This window comes from Oncorhynchus kisutch, unplaced genomic scaffold, assembly GCF_002021735.2.
Source record: "Oncorhynchus kisutch isolate 150728-3 unplaced genomic scaffold, Okis_V2 Okis06b-Okis10b_hom, whole genome shotgun sequence".
Classification (NCBI taxonomy): domain Eukaryota; kingdom Metazoa; phylum Chordata; class Actinopteri; order Salmoniformes; family Salmonidae; genus Oncorhynchus; species Oncorhynchus kisutch.
Window position 1 is genome coordinate 16,050,143 of NW_022261983.1, and position 21,105 is coordinate 16,071,247.

The 21,105-nt window shown below is 40.5% G+C and overlaps 1 protein-coding gene across 1 annotated transcript; it reads right to left on the reverse strand.

Annotated features, from left to right (window-relative positions):
• Positions 1-815: 815 nt before the first annotated feature.
• LOC116359878 (NLR family CARD domain-containing protein 3-like) lies at positions 816-19,443 on the reverse strand. The gene is made up of 13 exons (XM_031813755.1): positions 19,313-19,443; positions 11,803-11,901; positions 9,006-9,122; positions 6,890-7,006; positions 6,572-6,656; positions 6,332-6,442; positions 6,214-6,301; positions 4,600-5,843; positions 4,010-4,536; positions 3,582-3,755; positions 2,993-3,166; positions 1,794-1,840; positions 816-1,348 (listed from the first exon to the last, which is right to left on the reverse strand). Exons 2-13 carry the CDS (start codon positions 11,883-11,885, stop codon positions 819-821), a joined length of 3,297 nt encoding a protein of 1,098 aa, XP_031669615.1. The 5' UTR covers positions 11,886-11,901; positions 19,313-19,443; the 3' UTR covers positions 816-818.
• Between the last annotated feature and the right edge of the window lie 1,662 nt (positions 19,444-21,105).

Sequence of the window (21,105 nt, forward strand, 5' to 3'; positions counted from 1 at the left end):
AGTGTGTGTGTGTGTTTCCAGTGTGTGTGTGTGTGTGTGTGTGTGTGTTTCCAGTGTGTGTGTGTGTCCAGTGTGTGTGTGTGTGTGTGTTTCCAGTGTGTGTGTGTGTGTGTGTGTGTGTGTTTCCAGTGTGTGTGTGTTTCCAGTGTGTGTGTGTGTGTGTGTTTCCAGTGTGTGTGTGTGTGTGTGTGTGTGTGTTTCCAGTGTGTGTGTGTGTGTGTGTTTCCAGTGTGTGTGTGTGTGTGTGTTTCCAGTGTGTATGTGTCCAGTGTGTGTGTGTTTCCAGTGTGTGTGTGTGTGTGTGTTTCCAGTGTGTGTGTGTGTGTGTTTCCAGTGTGTGTGTTTCCAGTGTGTGTGTGTGTGTTTCCAGTGTGTGTGTGTGTGTGTGTCCAGTGTGTGTGTGTGTTTCCAGTGTGTGTGTGTGTCCAGTGTGTGTGTGTGTGTGTGTTTCCAGTGTGTGTGTGTCCAGTGTGTGTGTGTTTCCAGTGTGTGTGTGTGTGTGTGTGTGTGTGTGTGTTTCCAGTGTGTGTGTGTGTGTGTGTTTCCAGTGTGTGTGCGTGTGTGTGTTTCCAGTGTGTGTGTGTGTGTGTTTCCAGTGTGTGTGTGTGTCCAGTGTGTGTGTGTGTGTGTCCAGTGTGTGTGTGTGTGTGTTTCCAGTGTGTGTTTGTGTGTTTCCAGTGTGTGTGTGTTTCCAGTGTGTGTGTGTGTCCAGTGTGTGTGTGTTTCCAGTGTGTGTGTGTGTGTCCAGTGTGTGTGTGTTTCCAGTGTGTGTGTGTGTTTGCAGTGTGTGTGTGTGTGTTTGTCCAGTGTGTGTGTTATTATTTTAGGGACACTGAGGAGTCAAAATAAAGCCTAAACCCTGGATAGAGGGGCTCAGTGAATGTGGAGGTGAATGTGATCAGGTGGGTCAGTGTGTCAGAGGAGGCTCTATAGAAGGACAGAGTGCCGGCTGGCCAGTCCAGATACACTCCTACTCTGTGGGAGCTGGAGGAGGGGACGTCTATGGTAGTGGGATTATTATTGTGACAGGCAGAGTATCTGTTGTCAGAGCAGAACAGAGTCCAGGACTTGTCATTGTATCCAAGACAACAGTCATTACCCCCTCCTCTCCTGCTGATTCCTTTATATGTCACTCCTATAACAGCCCCCATTCTCCCACTCCACTCTACCTCCCAGTAACAGCACCCAGTCAGACCCTCTCTACACAGCACCTGTCCCCAGTCCTCAAATCTCTCTGGGTGATCAGGATACGGCTGCTCCTCTCTCCTCCATGTCACCTTTCTGTTCTCCTCAGACAGAGAGAGGAGTCTGTTTACTGTGTTTGGGTCCAGTGTGAGATCACAGACATCTGATGGATGAAACCAGACACAATATTAGAAATCATCATCATTCACATTAGAATGTTAACTCACTTTTCACTAATTCATTTAATGTAGATGTTTCTAGGTATCAAAAGGAGAAGTTAAGGTAACTTGAGACTTGTTGAATGATCATATGTTATACTGTATGGTAATATAAAACACACTTATTCCCATTAATTACACACACACACACACACACACACACACACACACACACACACACACACACACACACACACACACACACACACACACACACACACACACACATTGTCAAAGCAACTCTTTGTAAACGTTGGTGTCCCTGATTTCTGCTTCTGTAGAACTACAGCTGATATTTAATATGACCAAGTCAGTAATGATGTTGGTCTTTGACTTAACTTGAATTAAGACTTATTCTTAGTCATATTCTTCACAGCAGTCAACACTCACATTTTCTAAGTCCAGGTTTCATTCTGTTCTCTCCACCATGTTCCACACTGTAGCGGTAAGCAGAAGAACAGACAGTCATTGAGGGATACACACACACACACACACACACACACACACACACACACACACACACACACACACACACACACACACACACACGCGAATGTTTGCCTGTGTGTGTGTGTGTGTATGTTTGTGAGTCCAGCGTGTGTGTAAGTGTGTGTCCAGTGTGTGTCTGTGTGTGTGTGTATCCAGTGTGTGTGTGTGTGTGTGTGTGTGTGTGTGTGTATCCAGTGTGTGTGTGTCCAGTGTGTGTCTGTGTGTGTGTGTATCCAGTGTGTGTGTGTCCAGTGTGTGTGTATCCAGTGTGTGTTTGTCCAGTGTGTGTGTGTGTGTGTCCAGTGTGTGTCCAGTGTGTGTGTGTGTGTTTGTGTGTACTGTGTGTGTGTGTGAGTCCAGCGTTTGTGTGTGTCCTGTGTGTGTGTATCCAGTGTGTGTTTGTCCAGTGTGTGTGTGTGTGTCCTGTGTGTGTCCAGTGTGTGTGTGTGTGAGTTCAGTGTTCAGTGTGTGTGTCCAGTGTGTGTCCAGTGTGTGTGTGTGTGTCCTGTGTGTGAGTGTCTGTGTGTGTCTGTGTGTGTCCAGTGTGTGTCTGTGTGTGTGTGTATCCACTGTGTGTGTGTCCAGTGTGTGTCCAGTGTGTGTGTGTGTGTCCTGTGTGTGAGTGTCTGTGTGTGTCTGTGTGTGTCCAGTGTGTGTCTGTGTGTGTGTGTATCCACTGTGTGTGTGTCCAGTGTGTGTGTGTGTGAGTCCAGTGTGTGTCTGTGTGTGTGTATCCAGTGTGTATCCAGTGTGTGTCCAGTGTGTGTGTGCGAGTCCAGCGTGTGTGTAAGTCCTGTGTGTGTGTATCCAGTGTGTGTTTGTCCAGTGTGTGTGTGTGTGTTTCCAGTGTGTGTCCAGTGTGTGTTTGTCCAGTGTGTGTGTGTGTGTGTGTGTGTGTCCAGTGTGTGTCCAGTGTCATTGAGCACACTGGACACACACACTGGACACACACACACACACACACACTGGAGACACACACACACACACACACACACACACAGCATATAACTTTGTCCAAGTGGTGGTCAGAATGTTTGTCTTAACCAGCCTGATAAGTACAACATGTCTGATATGAACATTGACATAAACCCTCTACATACTTGAGTTTCTCCAGTCTGCAGTGTGGATCCTCCAGTCCAGCAGAGAGCAGTCTGACTCCTGAGTCTCCTGGGTGATTGTAGCTCAGGTCCAGCTCTCTCAGGTGTGAGGGGTTTGACCTCAGAGCTGAGACCAGAGAAGCACAGCCTTCCTCTGTGACTAGACAGCCTGACAGCCTGCAAAGAGTCAAATCATATTAAAATCACACTGATATTCTTTGGTGGTGAAAATAGTGGCAGTATATTTTTTCAACATATTCAGATATATCAGTGTCCTGAAACCTTCCATATCTATTCGTAAAATAGTGTATCATCATAAAAAATGACAAATGATCAAAGTATTGCCTGCAGATAGAAACATGTCTAGTACAAATATTATAGTAGACTGACCAGACCAGTTTAAAAAGCAGAATCAGTCAGAAGACAGACAGTGAGGTATCAGATTTAGATTGTATTGAGTATACAGTCCACACCATATCTATTTAGACAGTGAGGAATCAGATCTAGATTGTATTGAGTATACAGTCCACAATATATATTATTGGATCTGGTGAACAGTTATCACTTGTTGACCAACTACAGGAATACTGACCTCAGAGTCTCCAGTTTACAGTGGGGATTCTCCAGTCCAGCAGAGAGCAGCTTCACTCCTGAATCCTTCAGGTCATTGTTACTCAGGTCCAGCTCTCTCAGGTGTGAGGGGTTTGACTCCAGAGCTGAGACCAGAGAAGCACAGCCTTCCTCTGTGACTCCACAGCCTGACAGCCTGCAAAGAGATCATCATGATTTCACAAACACACTGTTAATTTAACACCAGTAGTGTAGAAGGACAATAGTAGTAGTAGTAGATGCATTTGGTTTATTCTCTCAAACATATAGATTCATCTTCCATTTCCTAGAATTGTGTGGTCATATTGTTTACTAATGTGAAAATCAATTAATTTATTCAATATGTTATATTGAATATGTTGAATATTTCTTCCTGATGATTAGTTCTTATATGTCATTTTATTTACTCACAGAACAGCTCTGGAGGCTTTGACCACTGGCAGCAGCCTCAGAAGACCTTCCTCTGATCTGGAGTATTTCTTCAGGTCAAACACATCCAGCTCCTTTTCTGAAGTCAGCAACACAAAGACCAGAGCTGACCACTGTGCAGGTGACAGGTTGGGTTTTGAGAGACTTCCTGAGCTCAGGTATCTTTGAATCTCCTCCACTAGAGAATGGTCATTCAGTTCATTCAGACAGTGGAACAGATTGATGCTCCTCTCTGGAGAGGGATTCTCCCTGATCTTCTCCTTGATGTACTTGACTGTTTCTTCATGGCTCTGTGAGCTGCTTCTTGTCTTTGTCAGTAGACCTCGTAAGTGCTTCTGATTGGACTCCAGTGAGAGGCCCAGAAGGAAGCGGAGGAAAAGGTCCAGGTTTCCCGTCTCACTTTGTAAGGCTTTATCCACAGCACTCGTGTAGAAAGTAACTTCAGTAACTTTAGGCTTCTCTCTGAACAGCGAAGAAAAGACACTGGACTTGTAGAAAGTAACTGAAGACTCATCTTTTGTTTGCAGTTTGTCCATTAGATTCTGATTGTTGTTGATGAATGAGAGGAACACATATACAGCAGCCAGAAACTCCTGAATGCTCAGATGAACAAAGCAGTACACCTTGTCCTGGTACAGCCCACATTCCTCTTTAAAGAGCTGTGTGCACAATCCTGAGTACACTGAGGCTTCATTGACATCAATGTCAGCCTCTTTCAGGTCTTCCTCATAGAAAATCAGATTGCCCTTCACAAGCTGTTGAAAAGCCAGTTTTCCCAGTGACAGAATGCTCTCTTTATTCCAGTGTGGACCTGTCTCTTCTTTCCCAAGATACTTTTCATTCTTCTGTTTGGTATGAAACACCACAAGGTGTGTGTACATCTCAGTCAGAGTCTTCGGCATCTCTTCTCTCTTATGTTTCAGCATGTGTTCAAGGACTGTAGCAGAAATCCAACAGAAGACTGGAATGTGGCACATGATGTGGAGGCTCCTTGATGTCTTTATGTGTGAGATGATTCTGCTGGCCAGGTCCTCATCACTGTATCTCTTCCTGAAGTACTCCTCCTTCTGTGGGTCATTGAACCCTCGTACCTCTGTCACCTGGTCAACACACCCTGAAGGGATCTTATTGGCTGCTGCAGGTCGGGTAGTTATCCAGAGGAGAGCAGAGGGAAGCAGATTTCCCTTGATGAGATTTGTCAGCAGAACATCCACTGAGGTTGACTCTGTGACGTCCCAACAGATCTTGTTCTTCTGGAAGTCTAGGGGCAGTCGGCACTCATCCAGACCATCAAAGATGAACAGAACTTTGTACTTGTTGTAGATGGAGATTCCTGATTGTTTGGTTTCCATTGAGAAGTGATTAAGAAGTTCAATGAAAGTGTGTTTGTCCTCTTTCATCAAATTCAGCTCCCGAAAAGGGAATGAAAATACAAATTGGACATCCTGATTTGCTTTTCCTTCAGCCCAGTCCAGAATGAACTTCTGCACAGAGACTGTTTTTCCAATGCCAGCGACTCCCTTTGTCAGCACAGTTCTGATAAGTTTGTCTTGTCCAGTTAAGGGTTTGAAGATGTCGTTACATTTGATTGCAGTCTCTGGTCTTGCTTGTTTCCTGGTTGTGGTCTCAATCTGTCTCAGCTCATGTTCATTATTGACCTCTCCTGTTCCACCCTCTGTGATGTAGAGCTCTGTGTAGATCTTATTGAGAAGTGTTGGGTTTCCTTGTTTAGCGATCCCCTCAAATACACATTGAAACTTCTTCTTTAGATTAGATTTGAGTTCACGTTGGCAAATCACAGCGAGATCATCTGAATCTAGAAATAACACAGAGGATATTAATATTACGTCTGTTTTAATGTCTACAGTATTGTAGGACTGTTATAAAGTTGTACATTATAATAATTTATTATCTTAACTGACTGTATAAATGTGTAAATGTTTTCATAATGCATTACAGACTGGTGTGACTGATTATATTATTATTGGTATTATGGATGGTATTATTAATGTTCTCTCTCTAAATTAATCACCACAACACATCCCTGCTGCTACTTGATGAGGTCACTAGGTGTTGTGTTAAGGCTGCTACAATATCATTGAGTTACACAGCTACTTTAGCTGTACTTTAGCTACAGCTTTTAAATGTTATAAAACAGCATTCAAAATGAGGCAGACAGATCTTACATTTCTCCAGTGTGTCAGCAAGCTCCTTCTGGTTCATTTTCCTCAGGATGTGCAATGTGATCTTCAGAGCCCCCTCTCTGGCACTGCTCTCCTGCTTCTCATCTTCAGCATCCACCACTTCCTTATCCTGCTTCTGACTCTCAAAGCCTTCTGGGAGTTCTGGACTAAGAATCCTCTTGAACATCTTCAGCTCGTTCTTCACAAATGTCATAATTTTCTCTTCAAGCATCTGAAATAAATCAAGTAAATAAGTTAAGCAAGAGAATAAATGCTTTCTCATTAACACATTAATGAATGATTGACAGATCAACTTTACTTGAGGTAAACAGAAACAAATGTACATAACAGGACCACATACACTGAATATGGAGGCCAGGTCTGTTTGATGACTCTGGGAAGACTGACCACTGAGAATCTCTGACTCTGATCTCTCCTGTTGGTTTCTGTGGACAAAACATGAGATTAAATATCCTCATCCAGGGAGTGCACACACACACACACACACACACACACACACACGAGGGAATGTTGTGTTTGTTTAATATTGTTTTACGACTACGAAAATGGACAAAAGGATGAGCCTATGGATTATGAAAACAACAATAAATGGGAAAAGAGAAATGACTAGAGACAGTGTTGTTTAACTCACTGACCAGGACCCATGAGTTCTTCTTACCTTTGTTCAGTAGAAAAGTCTCCCTCTCTAAACACTATAGGACGACCCATAGACCAGTCACTCTTCATGGACACACAGCTGGGAACAGGGGAGGCTGGTCTCTTCTGCTTGATTGGACTTCAACACAACAGAGACAAACATTACATCTCTCATCTACTCTGAGCTCAGATGGGGAAACATAAGAAGAGTTTCATTCCAAAAAGCTATATATCAATTTTCATAAATGTTCATAAATTTGCTTTTATTGTTTAAAGAAGTTGAAATGAAATGAAACTAAATGATGAGATGTACCTGCTTCTATAAACCAATGAGGAGATGGCACGTGGGTACCTGCTTCTATAAACCAATGAGGAGATGGCACGTGGGTACCTGCTTCTATAAACCAATGAGGAGATGGCACGTGGGTACCTGCTTCTATAAACCAATGAGGAGATGGCACGTGGGTACCTGCTTCTATAAACCAATGAGGAGATGGCACGTGGGTACCTGCTTCTATAAACCAATGAGGAGATGGCACGTGGGTACCTGCTTCTATAAACCAATGAGGAGATGGCACGTGGGTACCTGCTTCTATAAACCAATGAGGAGATGGCACGTGGGTACCTGCTTCTATAAACCAATGAGGAGATGGCACGTGGGTACCTGCTTCTATAAACCAATGAGGAGATGGCACGTGGGTACCTGCTTCTATAAACCAATGAGGAGATGGCACGTGGGTACCTGCTTCTATAAACCAATGAGGAGATGGCACGTGGGTACCTGCTTCTATAAACCAATGAGGTGATGGCACGTGGGTACCTGCTTCTATAAACCAATGAGGTGATGGCACGTGGGTACCTGCTTCTATAAACCAATGAGGTGATGGCACGTGGGTACCTGCTTCTATAAACCAATGAGGTGATGGCACGTGGGTACCTGCTTCTATAAACCAATGAGGTGATGGCACGTGGGTATCTGCTTCTATAAACCAATGAGATGCAGCGCGAACTGCGTCACAAATAGAACTGACTTCTAGACGCTCGTTGACGCGAATAATGAGACTATAAGGAGAACCAGTACTGAGTCAATGTGCAGGGTACCAGGTAGTTGAGGTAATAATGAGACTATAAGGAGAACCAGTACTGAGTCAATGTGCAGGGTACCAGGTAGTTGAGGTAATAATGAGACTATAAGGAGAACCAGTACTGAGTCAATGTGCAGGGTACCAGGTAGTTGAGGTAATAATGAGACTATAAGGAGAACCAGTACTGAGTCAATGTGCAGGGTACCAGGTAGTTGAGGTAATAATGAGACTATAAGGAGTACCAGTACTGAGTCAATGTGCAGGGTACCAGGTAGTTGAGGTAATAATGAGACTATAAGGAGTACCAGTACTGAGTCAATGTGCAGGGTACCAGGTAGTTGAGGTAATAATGAGACTATAAGGAGTACCAGTACTGAGTCAATGTGCAGGGTACCAGGTAGTTGAGGTAATAATGAGACTATAAGGAGAACCAGTACTGAGTCAATGTGCAGGGTACCAGGTAGTTGAGGTAATAATGAGACTATAAGGAGAACCAGTACTGAGTCAATGTGCAGGGTACCAGGTAGTTGAGGTAATAATGAGACTATAAGGAGAACCAGTACTGAGTCAATGTGCAGGGTACCAGGTAGTTGAGGTAATAATGAGACTATAAGGAGTACCAGTACTGAGTCAATGTGCAGGGTACCAGGTAGTTGAGGTAATAATGAGACTATAAGGAGAACCAGTACTGAGTCAATGTGCAGGGTACCAGGTAGTTGAGGTAATTGAGGTAATATCCACATGTAGGTAGGGGTATAAGTGATTAGGCAACCAGAATAGAGATGACATCTTCTCATCCAGGGAGTTCACACACACACACACACACACACACACACACACACACACACACACACACACACACACACACACACACACACACACAGGGAGGGAATGTTGTGTTTGTTTAATATTGTTTTAGGACTATGCAAATAGACAAAATGATTAGCCTATGGATTATGAAAACAACAACAATAAATGGGAAAGTGGTAGAGGAGAAATGACTAGAGACAGTGTTGTTTAACTCACTGACCAGGACCCATGAGTTCTTCTTACCTTTGTTCAGTAGAAAAGTCTCCCTCTCTAAACTCTATAGGATGATCCATAGACTGGTCACTCTTCATGGACACACAGCTGGGAACAGGGGAGGCTGGTCTCTCCTGCTTGATTGGACTTCAACACAACAGAGACAAACATTACATCTCTCATCTACTCAGAGCTCAGATGGGGAAACATAAGAAGAGTTTCACAAATAGAACTGACTTCCAGACGTTAGTTAATGGCGCGAGCAGTGTGTCATTTTTAATAACGAAATTAATTTGGCGCTAAAAGGCTGGTGTCGTTACTCTGCCTTCTCCGGGGGATGTTGAGGTAAATTTACTAACCGGGAGGGTTGAATGATGTAATTTATTGGAGGGCTGGAAGACGCACTCTCGAGGTTGTTTATTCACAATATCTGATATTAAATTGATTTGTTATAATGAATGTAAACTGAGGTTGAGGTTCTGACTAGTGATTATTTACCCGGGGTTCAATACCTGCTATTGAGGCGCCCTGAAAATAATATTCAAAAGTTCGGTCCTTGGACACAGAGGGTTAAACACTAAAGTTACCGTCCATCTAGTGAAGAGAGGAGAACCGGACAGAGGTAGCCAGCATCCGTCAACGAGAGAGGGAGAAGCCTCACCGGGATTTAACAGGTGGAAGAAACACGATGCTGCTGGTAGAGTAGCTAGCTAGCTTACCGAGCTGTACCGACTAGCTAGGATAACTAGGATGCTGCTGGTAGAGTAGCTAGCTAGCTTACCGAGCTGTACCGACTAGCTAGGATAACTAGGATGCTGCTGGTAGAGTAGATAGCTAGATTACCGAGCTGTACCGACTAGCTAGCAGGTCGTTTCTGTCCCTCGTCTCGATGATGAATCCGGTGAACCACAAAATGAAACAAGGACAGAGAGTGAAAAGGATCTGGCTACACTCATACTGTCCCTGACCGTAAAGAAAAAAGTAAATTGAACAATAAACTTCGGTGTCTCAACACTGTAACAAACTCCGTCGTTATTCCCCAAGATCACCTCAGTCCACTCTGCGCGTAACCGGACAATATCCTTGGTGTTAGGTTCTGTACGGGGACGCGGAAAGTTCTGTACGGGGACGAGGACAGTTCCAGAATGCGGACATGATCAGTGCAACACAATCAACTGAACCCAGTCTTTACAGTGGGTTACATTAGTAATATTCATTTTTATTATTATGTAAAACAAACATTCAGTTGTTTTATAACATTATGTTGAGATCTGGGTCCATACCCACAAAGTGTCTCAGAGTAGAACATTGGTTGCATAATTGCTGAAAATAAAGACATTTTACACTTATGGGTATAAATTACCTAGTTACCTACCCATTACCTAAATTACCTACCCACCTAGTCGGCAGATATTTAGGACACCTCGTGAGCTGTCTTAAGTAGTTAAGAGTTAACAGCAGGTGTCCTAAGTAGTTAAGAGTTAACAGCAGGTGTCCTAAGTAGTTAAGAGTTAACAGCAGCTGTCCTAAGTAGTTAAGAGTTAACAGCAGGTGTCTTGATAATACTATAGAATAATGCAGTGAGTCAGTGGTTCCTGAGCCACATGTAATTGCTTTGCAGTAGTTAAAAATAATGTTTTTATATTTCTATGTGATCAACCCATAAATAATATAGACCAACATGCAACAGTATGTCTTGTGCTTTTGGCAATGAGTTATGTATAATAATTATTCATAACTGCATAGCATTTTGTCTTAATTTTGGCAGATTAACTCAGGTTGGAGTTTGAGCTGTGACCGAAGGGTGGCTGGTTCGAATCCCGAGCCGGGCGCTGGAAAAAACGGGCGGAATTGATCTGACCACTGGAGGGCTGCTGGGTTCACATCCTCAAAACATGAACCTTTTGTTGATCAGAACTCTAGAGGTTCTTCTTCACTGAACCCAACAATATATATAACTTTTATTGATTTCATATTCTAAGGAAGTGATAGAAGCCTTTTTGGCTCCATAAGGAACCTTCTTTTCTAAAAACGTTTTAATTTGGATGATTTAATTATCTACATCATGTTATTTCAAGTTCTCCCTTTGGAACACAACATCATATTGTTAAAAAATAATCCTAAATTGGGGATGGCTATAAATTGGGCAATTGAAGGTATCTGGGGCGTAATATGTGTTCGATGAAAATGAACATTGTATGCAACGTTGTAGGAAACATTATTGGCAAGGGACTTGATGCCTACTATGCCAAATATATTTAGAGTTGTTAAACGGGTGTGAAGAGTGTGTTGATATAACAGTTATATTGTCAAAATTCTGCTGGTAACAACCATCACAATTGGTTAAAAAAATATGCATTCCATTATATTAGGCAATAATTAAGAGGCGAAGTGGTTTTGTCATGTAAAAATTCTATAAATGGAGTGTTGTACATTGCAACGAGTACAGTCAGGGTGCCGCGGAACCCCAGCAGTACCTCCCCAGACCCCGGATTGAGAACCCCTGCAGTACCTCCACAGACCCCGGATTGAGAACCCCAGCAGTACCTCCCCAGACCCCGGATTGAGAACCCCTGCAGTACCTCCACAGACCCCGGATTGAGAACCCCTGCAGTACCTCCACAGACCCCGGATTGAGAACCCCTGCAGTACCTCCACCAACCCCGGATTGAGAACCCCTGCAGAACCTCCACAGACCCCGGATTGAGAACCCCTGATTTAGCAGATGCTCTTATCCAGAACGATTTACAGTTTGTGCATTCATCTTAAGATAGCTATTTATTTGGGGAATAAACTTTATAAATTATTCATAAAATTATCATCTTACCTCTTAGCTTTGGTGTCATGTCCCTCAGAGAGATTCATTTTAGAGGCAGGGCCCCCCTCCTCTCTCTTCCCGGAGAGACTCATTTTAGAGCACTGACCCCTAAACAGAGATCCAGCATGTTGGTTGTGGTTAACACAGTGACAACTAAACAGAGATCCAACATGTTGGTTGTGGTTAACACAGTGACAACTAAACAGAGATCCAACATGTTGGTTGTGGTTAACACAGTGACAACTAAACAGAGATCCAACATGTTGGTTGTGGTTAACACAGTGACAACTTATTATTGATTGTCCATTGTTGTAATTTATTCATTATATCTTTGAAAAATAAAACATTTACTAACAGACATAGAAACAGCCAGGTGATTTAATGCATCACATGAACATGTAGTTGTGACACTTCATCTCCATGGTAACTGTCAATAATAATAATAAGTCACTGTTTGTTAAGGTAGTTATAGACAGTACAGCAACACAAGGCCATGTCTCACACTTATTTTTATAAATCAAAAGTGGCTTTTTATTGTCTTTCAATCTGTTATTTTCTAAATGTATCTGAGAATGTAGACAGAAGGGCTAAAACGGACATGATTGATCTGAGGGGGAAATCATTGATCCATTCAGAAAGGTTTTTTGCAACAAGTGAGAGATTTTATATTATGTAAAGTAGGCTAGGTTCTAATGTCTAGTAGTGGGTTGTTAGTGATATGTAGATGTTATATTATGTAAAGTAGACTAGGTTATAATGTATACTAGCAGTTTGTTAGTGATATGCAGATGAAAGTCTATACCTCAGATGTAGCCTACATGTCATCGATGACCAGCCTAAACCTGTTCAGATCAGTTCACATAACGTTATAGTCCTACCAGTAGTAGGACAGAGCATCTACACTAAATATACAGAAGTATTTGGACACCCCTTCAAATTAGTGGATTCTAATTCAGCCACACCAGTTGCTGACAGGTATATAAAGTCGGACAGACAGCCATGCAATCTCCATAGACAAACATTGACAGTAGAATGACCAGTACTGAAGAGCTCAGTGACTTTCAACGTGGCACCGTCATAGGATGCCACCTTTCCAACAAAGTCAGTTCTTCAAATTCCTGCTATAGCTGCTCCGGTCAACTGTAAGTGCTGTTATTGTGAAGTGGAAACATCTAGGAGCAACAACGGCTCAACCGTGAAGTGGTAGGCCACACAAGCTCACAGAAAGGGCCCGCCAAGTGTGGAAGCGCATAAAAATGGTTTGTCGGTTGCAACACTCAATAACGAGTTCCAAACTGCAACGTCAGCAAAATAACTGTTCTTCGGAAGCTTCATGAAATAGGTTTCCATGGCCGAGCAGCCGCATACAAGATAACCATGTGCAATGCCAAGCATCGGCTTGATTGGTGTAAAGATCGCCGCCATTGGACTGTGGAGCAGTGGAAACGTGTTCTTTGGAGTTATGAATCACACTTCACCATCTGGCAGCCCGACAGAAGAATCTGGGTTTGGCGGATGCCTCGAAAACGCTACCTGCCCGAATGCATAGTGCCAACTGTAAAGTTTGGTGGAGGAGGAATAATGCTCTGGGGCTGTTTTTCCTTAGTTCTAGGGAAGATAAATCTTAACGCTACAGTATAAAAATGACATTCTAGACGATTCTGTGCTTCCAACTTTGTGGCAACAGTTTGGGGAAGGTCCTTTCCTGTTTCAGCATGACAATGTCCCCGTGCACAAAGCGAGGTCCATACAGAAATGGCTTGTCGAGATCAGTGTGGAAGAACTTGACTGGCCTGCACAGAGCCCTGACCTCAACCCCATCGAACACCTTTGGGATGAATTGGAACGCTGACTTCGAGCCAGGCCTAATCACCCAACATCCGTGCCCGACCTCCCTAATGCTCTTGTGGCTGAATGGAAGCAAGTCCCCTAAGCAATGTTCCAACATCTAGTGGAAAGCCTTCCCAGAAGAATGGAGGCTGTTATAGCAGCAAAGGGGGGACCAACTCCATAGGAATGCCTATGATTTTGGAATGAGATGTTCAACTAGCAGGTGTCCACATACTTTTGGTCATGTAGTGTATGTAGCCTAATCTAAATCAAGTCAAATGTTATTGGTCACAATGTCTGAGCAGCATAGACTAAGATACAGTAGAATAGTATAGAATACAGTATATACATATGAGATGAGTAATGCATAGACTAAGATACAGTAGAACAGTATAGAATACAGTATATACATATGAGATGAGTAATGCATAGACTAAGATACAGTAGAATAGTATAGAATACAGTATATACATATGAGATGAGTAATACATAGACTAAGATACAGTAGAATAGTATAGAATACAGTATATACATATGAGATGAGTAATGCATAGACTAAGATACAGTAGAACAGTATAGAATACAGTATATACATATGAGATGAGTAATGCATAGACTAAGATACAGTAGAATAGTATAGAATACAGTATATACATATGAGATGAGTAATACATAGACTAAGATACAGTAGAATAGTATAGAATACAGTATATACATATGAGATGAGTAATGCATAGACTAAGATACAGTAGAACAGTATAGAATACAGTATATACATATGAGATGAGTAATGCATAGACTAAGATACAGTAGAACAGTATAGAATACAGTATATACATATGAGATGAGTAATACATAGACTAAGATACAGTAGAACAGTATAGAATACAGTATATACATATGAGATGAGTAATGCATAGACTAAGATACAGTAGAACAGTATAGAATACAGTATATACATATGAGATGAGTAATACATAGACTAAGATACAGTAGAATAGTATAGAATACAGTATATACATATGAGATGAGTAATGCATAGACTAAGATACAGTAGAATAGTATAGAATACAGTATATACATATGAGATGAGTAATGCATAGACTAAGATACAGTAGAATAGTATAGAATACAGTATATACATATGAGATGAGTAATGCATAGACTAAGATACAGTAGAATAGTATAGAATACAGTATATACATATGAGATGAGTAATGCATAGACTAAGATACAGTAGAATAGTATAGAATACAGTATATACATATGAGATGAGTAATGCATAGACTAAGATACAGTAGAATAGTATAAAATACAGTATATACATATGAGATGAGTAATGCATAGACTAAGATACAGTAGAATAGTATAGAATACAGTATATACATATGAGATGAGTAATGCATAGACTAAGATACAGTAGAATAGTATAGAATACAGTATATACATATGAGATGAGTAATACATAGACTAAGATACAGTAGAATAGTATAAAATACAGTATATACATATGAGATGAGTAATGCATAGACTAAGATACAGTAGAATAGTATAGAATACAGTATATACATATGAGATGAGTAATACATAGACTAAGATACAGTAGAATAGTATAGAATACAGTATATACATATGAGATGAGTAATGCATAGACTAAGATACAGTAGAATAGTATAGAATACAGTATATACATATGAGATGAGTAATGCATAGACTAAGATACAGTAGAACAGTATAGAATACAGTATATACATATGAGATGAGTAATACATAGACTAAGATACAGTAGAATAGTATAGAATACAGTATATACATATGAGATGAGTAATGCATAGACTAAGATACAGTAGAATAGTATAGAATACAGTATATACATATGAGATGAGTAATGCATAGACTAAGATACAGTAGAACAGTATAGAATACAGTATATACATATGAGATGAGTAATGCATAGACTAAGATACAGTAGAATAGTATAGAATACAGTATATACATATGAGATGAGTAATGCATAGACTAAGATACAGTAGAATAGTATAGAATACAGTATACACATATGAGATGAGTAATGTATAGACTAAGATACAGTAGAATAGTATAGAATACAGTATATACATATGAGATGAGTAATGCATAGACTAAGATACAGTAGAACAGTATAGAATACAGTATATACATATGAGATGAGTAATGCATAGACTAAGATACAGTAGAATAGTATAGAATACAGTATATACATATGAGATGAGTAATGCATAGACTAAGATACAGTAGAATAGTATAGAATACAGTATATACATATGAGATGAGTAATGCATAGACTAAGATACAGTAGAATAGTATAGAATACAGTATATACATATGAGATGAGTAATACATAGACTAAGATACAGTAGAATAGTATAGAATACAGTATATACATATGAGATGAGTAATACATAGACTAAGATACAGTAGAATAGTATAGAATACAGTATATAAATATTAGATGAGTAATGCCAGATATTTATAGCTTGGGCCAGATACTTTTCACAACATTTCCAACAGAGACCATCAGGTTGGTCGGCATGATTAGTGATCATACTGTATCTCAAACCTACTGTGACTGTTGAATGTCTGACGACGACCTAACTTTATAATAGTTTGTAGCCGACCTACCAGAATCTGCCCGTCTTTCCTTCAAATCAACACATTTATCTGTCTTCTAATGCAGTGGTGTAAAGTACTTCAGTAAAATACTTTAAAGTACTACTTCAGTAGTTTTTGGGGAATCTGTCCATTACTATTTATATTTTAACAACTTTTACTTCACTACAGTCATAAAGAAAATGATGTACTTTTAACTCCACACATGTTCCCTGACACCCAATGCATAGCAGGACAGAAAATGGACTCACTAAACACAAATGCTTTGTTTTTAAATGATGTCTGAGTGTTGGAGTGTGACCCTGGCTATCCATAAATTAAAATAACATGGAAATTGTGCCGTCTGGTTTGATTAATAAAAGGAATTTAAATTATTACTACTTTACTTTTACTTTTGATACTTAATTATATTTAAAACCAAATACTTTTAGACTTTTCCTGAAGTAGTATTTTACTGGGTGACTTTCACTTTTACTTGAGTCATTTTCTATGAAGGAATCTTTACTTTTACTCCAGTTTGAGAACTGAGTTCTGTTTCCACCACTGTTCTAACGTTCCATATGAGACACAGTTTCAACAGACATTCTGGAACTGAGTACTGTTTCCACCACTGTTCTAACGTTCCATATGAGTCACAGTTTCAACAGACATTCTGGAACTGAGTACTGTTTCCACCACTGTTCTAACGTTCCATATGAGACACAGTTTCAACAGACATTCTGGAACTGAGTTCTGTTTCCACCACTGTTCTAACATTCCATATGAGACACAGTTTCAACAGACATTCTGGAACTGAGTTCTGTTTCCACCACTGTTCTAACGTTCCATATGAGACACAGTTTCAACAGACATTCTGGAACTGAGTTCTGTTTCCACCACTGTTCTAACATTCCATATGAGACACAGTTTCAACAGACATTCTGGAACTGAGTTCTGTTTCCACCACTGTTCTAACGTTCCATATGAGACACAGTTTCAACAGACATTCTGGAACTGAGTTCTGTTTCCACCACTGTTCTAACGTTCCATATGAGTCACAGTTTCAACAGACATTCTGGAACTGAGTTCTGTTTCCACCACTGTTCTAACGTTCCATATGAGACACAGTTTCAACAGACATTCTGGAACTGAGTTCTGTTTCCACCACTGTTCTAACGTTCCATATGAGACACAGTTTCAACAGACATTCTGGAACTGAGTTCTGTTTCCACCACTGTTCTAACGTTCCATATGAGACACAGTTTCAACAGACATTCTGGAACTGAGTTCTGTTTCCACCACTGTTCTAACGTTCCATATGAGACACAGTTTCAACAGACATTCTGGAACTGAGTTCTGTTTCCACCACTGTTCTAACGTTCCATATGAGACACAGTTTCAACAGACATTCTGGAACTGAGTTCTGTTTCCACCACTGTTCTAATGTTCCATATGAGACACAGTTTCAACAGACATTCTGGAACTGAGTTCTGTTTCCACCACTGTTCTAACGTTCCATATGAGACACAGTTTCAACAGACATTCTGGAACTGAGTTCTGTTTCCACCACTGTTCTAACGTTCCATATGAGACACAGTTTCAACAGACATTCTGGAACTGAGTTCTGTTTCCACCACTGTTCTAACGTTCCATATGAGACACAGTTTCAACAGACATTCTGGAACTGAGTTCTGTTTCCACCACTGTTCTAACATTCCATATGAGACACAGTTTCAACAGACATTCTGGAACTGAGTTCTGTTTCCACCACTGTTCTAACGTTCCATATGAGACACAGTTTCAACAGACATTCTGGAACTGCGTTCTGTTTCCACCACTGTTCTAACGTTCCATATGAGACACAGTTTCAACAGACATTCTGGAACTGAGTTCTGTTTCCACCACTGTTCTAACGTTCCATATGAGACACAGTTTCAACAGACATTCTGGAACTGAGTTCTGTTTCCACCACTGTTCTAACGTTCCATATGAGACACAGTTTCAACAGACATTCTGGAACTGAGTTCTGTTTCCACCACTGTTCTAACATTCCATATGAGACACAGTTTCAACAGACATTCTGGAACTGAGTTCTGTTTCCACCACTGTTCTAACGTTCCATATGAGACACAGTTTCAACAAACATTCTGGAACTGAGTTCTGTTTCCACCACTGTTCTAACATTCCATATGAGACACAGTTTCAACAGACATTCTGGAACTGAGTTCTGTTTCCACCACTGTTCTAACGTTCCATATGAGACACAGTTTCAACAGACATTCTGGAACTGAGTTCTGTTTCCACCACTGTTCTAACGTTCCATATGAGTCACAGTTTCAACAGACATTCTGGAACTGAGTTCTGTTTCCACCACTGTTCTAACGTTCCATATGAGACACAGTTTCAACAGACATTCTGGAACTGCGTCAGCTACAAAGTTACTTTCCATTTCATATCAGGAAATAAAGTAACGGTCACTGGGTGAATTAATTGTGCATTGCCCGGCTCCCCGGGGGAGCAGGTGTTGCGCATTTTAGACCATTCCATTGGTCCTTAAAATATATGTCCTGAGACACAGAGTTCTAAACCCAGACGCGTTTCTTCATTATTCATTATTTTTGATAAACATATAATTTATTCTAAACCAAGTTCAGCTGTTTTCCTCCAAAATGTGAGTTATTGTAGGACTTTAATAATTGTAAGCAGTCCTACAAACCCAAAAGGTTTTAATTTGAGAATGTTCATTTGTATGTCTCGAATATTAAACTGTCTTAAAATATGTGATGATTAGTTGAATCAGGTGTGTAAGTGCTGGTAAGAACAAAAGGATGGAGAAACCCTGAGATAAACATAAAACCATATCATTGAAAAGCTCCTCCACCATCTTTACCAGACGTGTTACTGATAACATGTAGGACTGCTGATTAGTTTACACTTTGAAAACTGCTGTCTGTCAGCAACTCAGCTCAAGTAGCAGTTCTACTAACTAGTAATATATCATTACAGGTATTCATTATCTTATTCTGTCCATTAGAATAGATTATTGTTCAGAAATACTTACTTTATTTTTCAATAATCTCCATGTAGTGTTTTCTGCTCTGTCGTCTCAAAATGGATCCTGAACAAAAGAACAACTTTACTTTCTGTTTCAGCTCAGCCGCCTCCCCACCCTGATAATAAAGTGTTATATTGGTATCTTCCACTAGATGGCAGTAAACACCTGTTGTATCTAGACTTTACAACTATGTGTTCTGTTTCATACAGGTAGTGTCCCAGAGTTGAAGTGCTGATCTAGGATCAGGTCCCACTGTCCATGTAATTTGATTCATTATGATCTAGGATCAGGTCCCCCCTCTCCATGTAATCTAATTCATTATGATCTAGGATCAGGTCCCCCCTCTCTATGTAATCTGATTCATTATGATCTAGGATCAGGTCCCCCCTCTCCATGTAATCTGATTCATTATGATCTAGGATCAGGTCCCCCCTCTCCATGTAATCTGATTCATTATGATCTTAAAGACTAAACTGATCCTAGATCAGCTCTCCTACTCTTTATGAATAGTGTCACAGGAGGAGATGATTTATACAAGTTCTTTAAAAGAGCCTTTGGGGGATTTTTGTTAGAGTTGGACAGTTATAAAGTCTTCTTGATATAATGGTCCTGTTAGAGTTGTAGGTAAAGAGCCTATCAGGGCAGTTATAAAGTCTTCTTGATATAATGGTCCTGTTAGAGTTGTCAGTAAAGAGCCTATCAGGGCAGTTATAATGTCTTCTTGATATAATGGTCCTGTTAGAGTTGTAGGTAAAGAGCCTATCAGGGCAGTTATAAAGTCTTCTTGATATAATGGTCCTGTTAGAGTTGTAGGTAAAGAGCCTATCAGGGCAGTTATAAAGTCTTCTTGATATAATTGTCCTATTAGAGTTGTAGGTAAAGAGCCTATCAGGGCAGTTATAATGTCTTCTTGATATAATTGTCCTATTAGAGTTGTAGGTAAAGAGCCTATCGGGGCAGTTATAATGTCTTCTTGATATAATTGTCCTATTAGAGTTGTAGGTAAAGAGCCTATCAGGGCAGTTATAATGTCTTCTTGATATAATTGTCCTATTAGAGTTGTCAGTAAAGAGCCTATCAGGGCAGTTATAAAGTCTTCTTGATATAATTGTCCTATTAGAGTTGTCAGTAAAGAGCCTATCAGGACAGTTATAAAGTCTTCTTGATATAATTACATGCTGGGGAGCTTTAATCCTCCCTTCTAAGTCTTTGCCTGTAAACTAGTTTGGCTCATCCTGGTCCTTTTAATAGTCCAGATGAATAATTTTGTCTATGGTGTTAAAGGAGTAGGCAGGTATGGACAGTGGAAACATTAATCATGTTGTCTCTGGTGTTAAAGGAGTAGGCAGGTATGGACAGTGGAAACATTAATCATGTTGTCTCTGGTGTTAAAGGAGTAGACAGGTATGGACAGTGGAAACATTAATCATGTTGTCTCTGGTGTTAAAAGAGTAGGCAGGTATGGACAGTGGAAACATTAATCATGTTGTCTCTGGTGTTAAAGGAGTAGGCAGGTATGGACAGTGGAAACATTAATCATGTTGTCCAGATGAATCATTTTTTCTTAGCTGTTTATATTGACATTACACTGTTTATCTCTGATAATGGCCCTTACTGATCATAGAGCTGTTTATATTGACATTACACTGTTTATCTCTGATAATGGCCCTTACTGATCATAGAGCTGTTTATATTGACATTACACTGTTTATCTCTGATAATGGCCCTTACTGATCATAGAGCTGTTTATATTGACATTACACTGTTTATCTCTGATAATGGCCCTTACTGATCACAGA

Excerpts from the sequence above, each read along its gene's own strand:
- LOC116359878 (XM_031813755.1), bottom strand. The coding sequence starts at position 11,885 with ATGAGTCTCTCCGGGAAGAGAGAGGAGGGGGGCCCTGCCTCTAAAATG. Across the intron at positions 7,007-9,005 it reads GACTTTTCTACTGAACAAAG|TCCAATCAAGCAGAAGAGAC; the intron begins GTAAGAAGAACT and ends GTTGTGTTGAAG. Across the intron at positions 3,756-4,009 it reads AAAGCCTCCAGAGCTGTTCT|GCTGTCAGGCTGTGGAGTCA; the intron begins GTGAGTAAATAA and ends ATCTCTTTGCAG.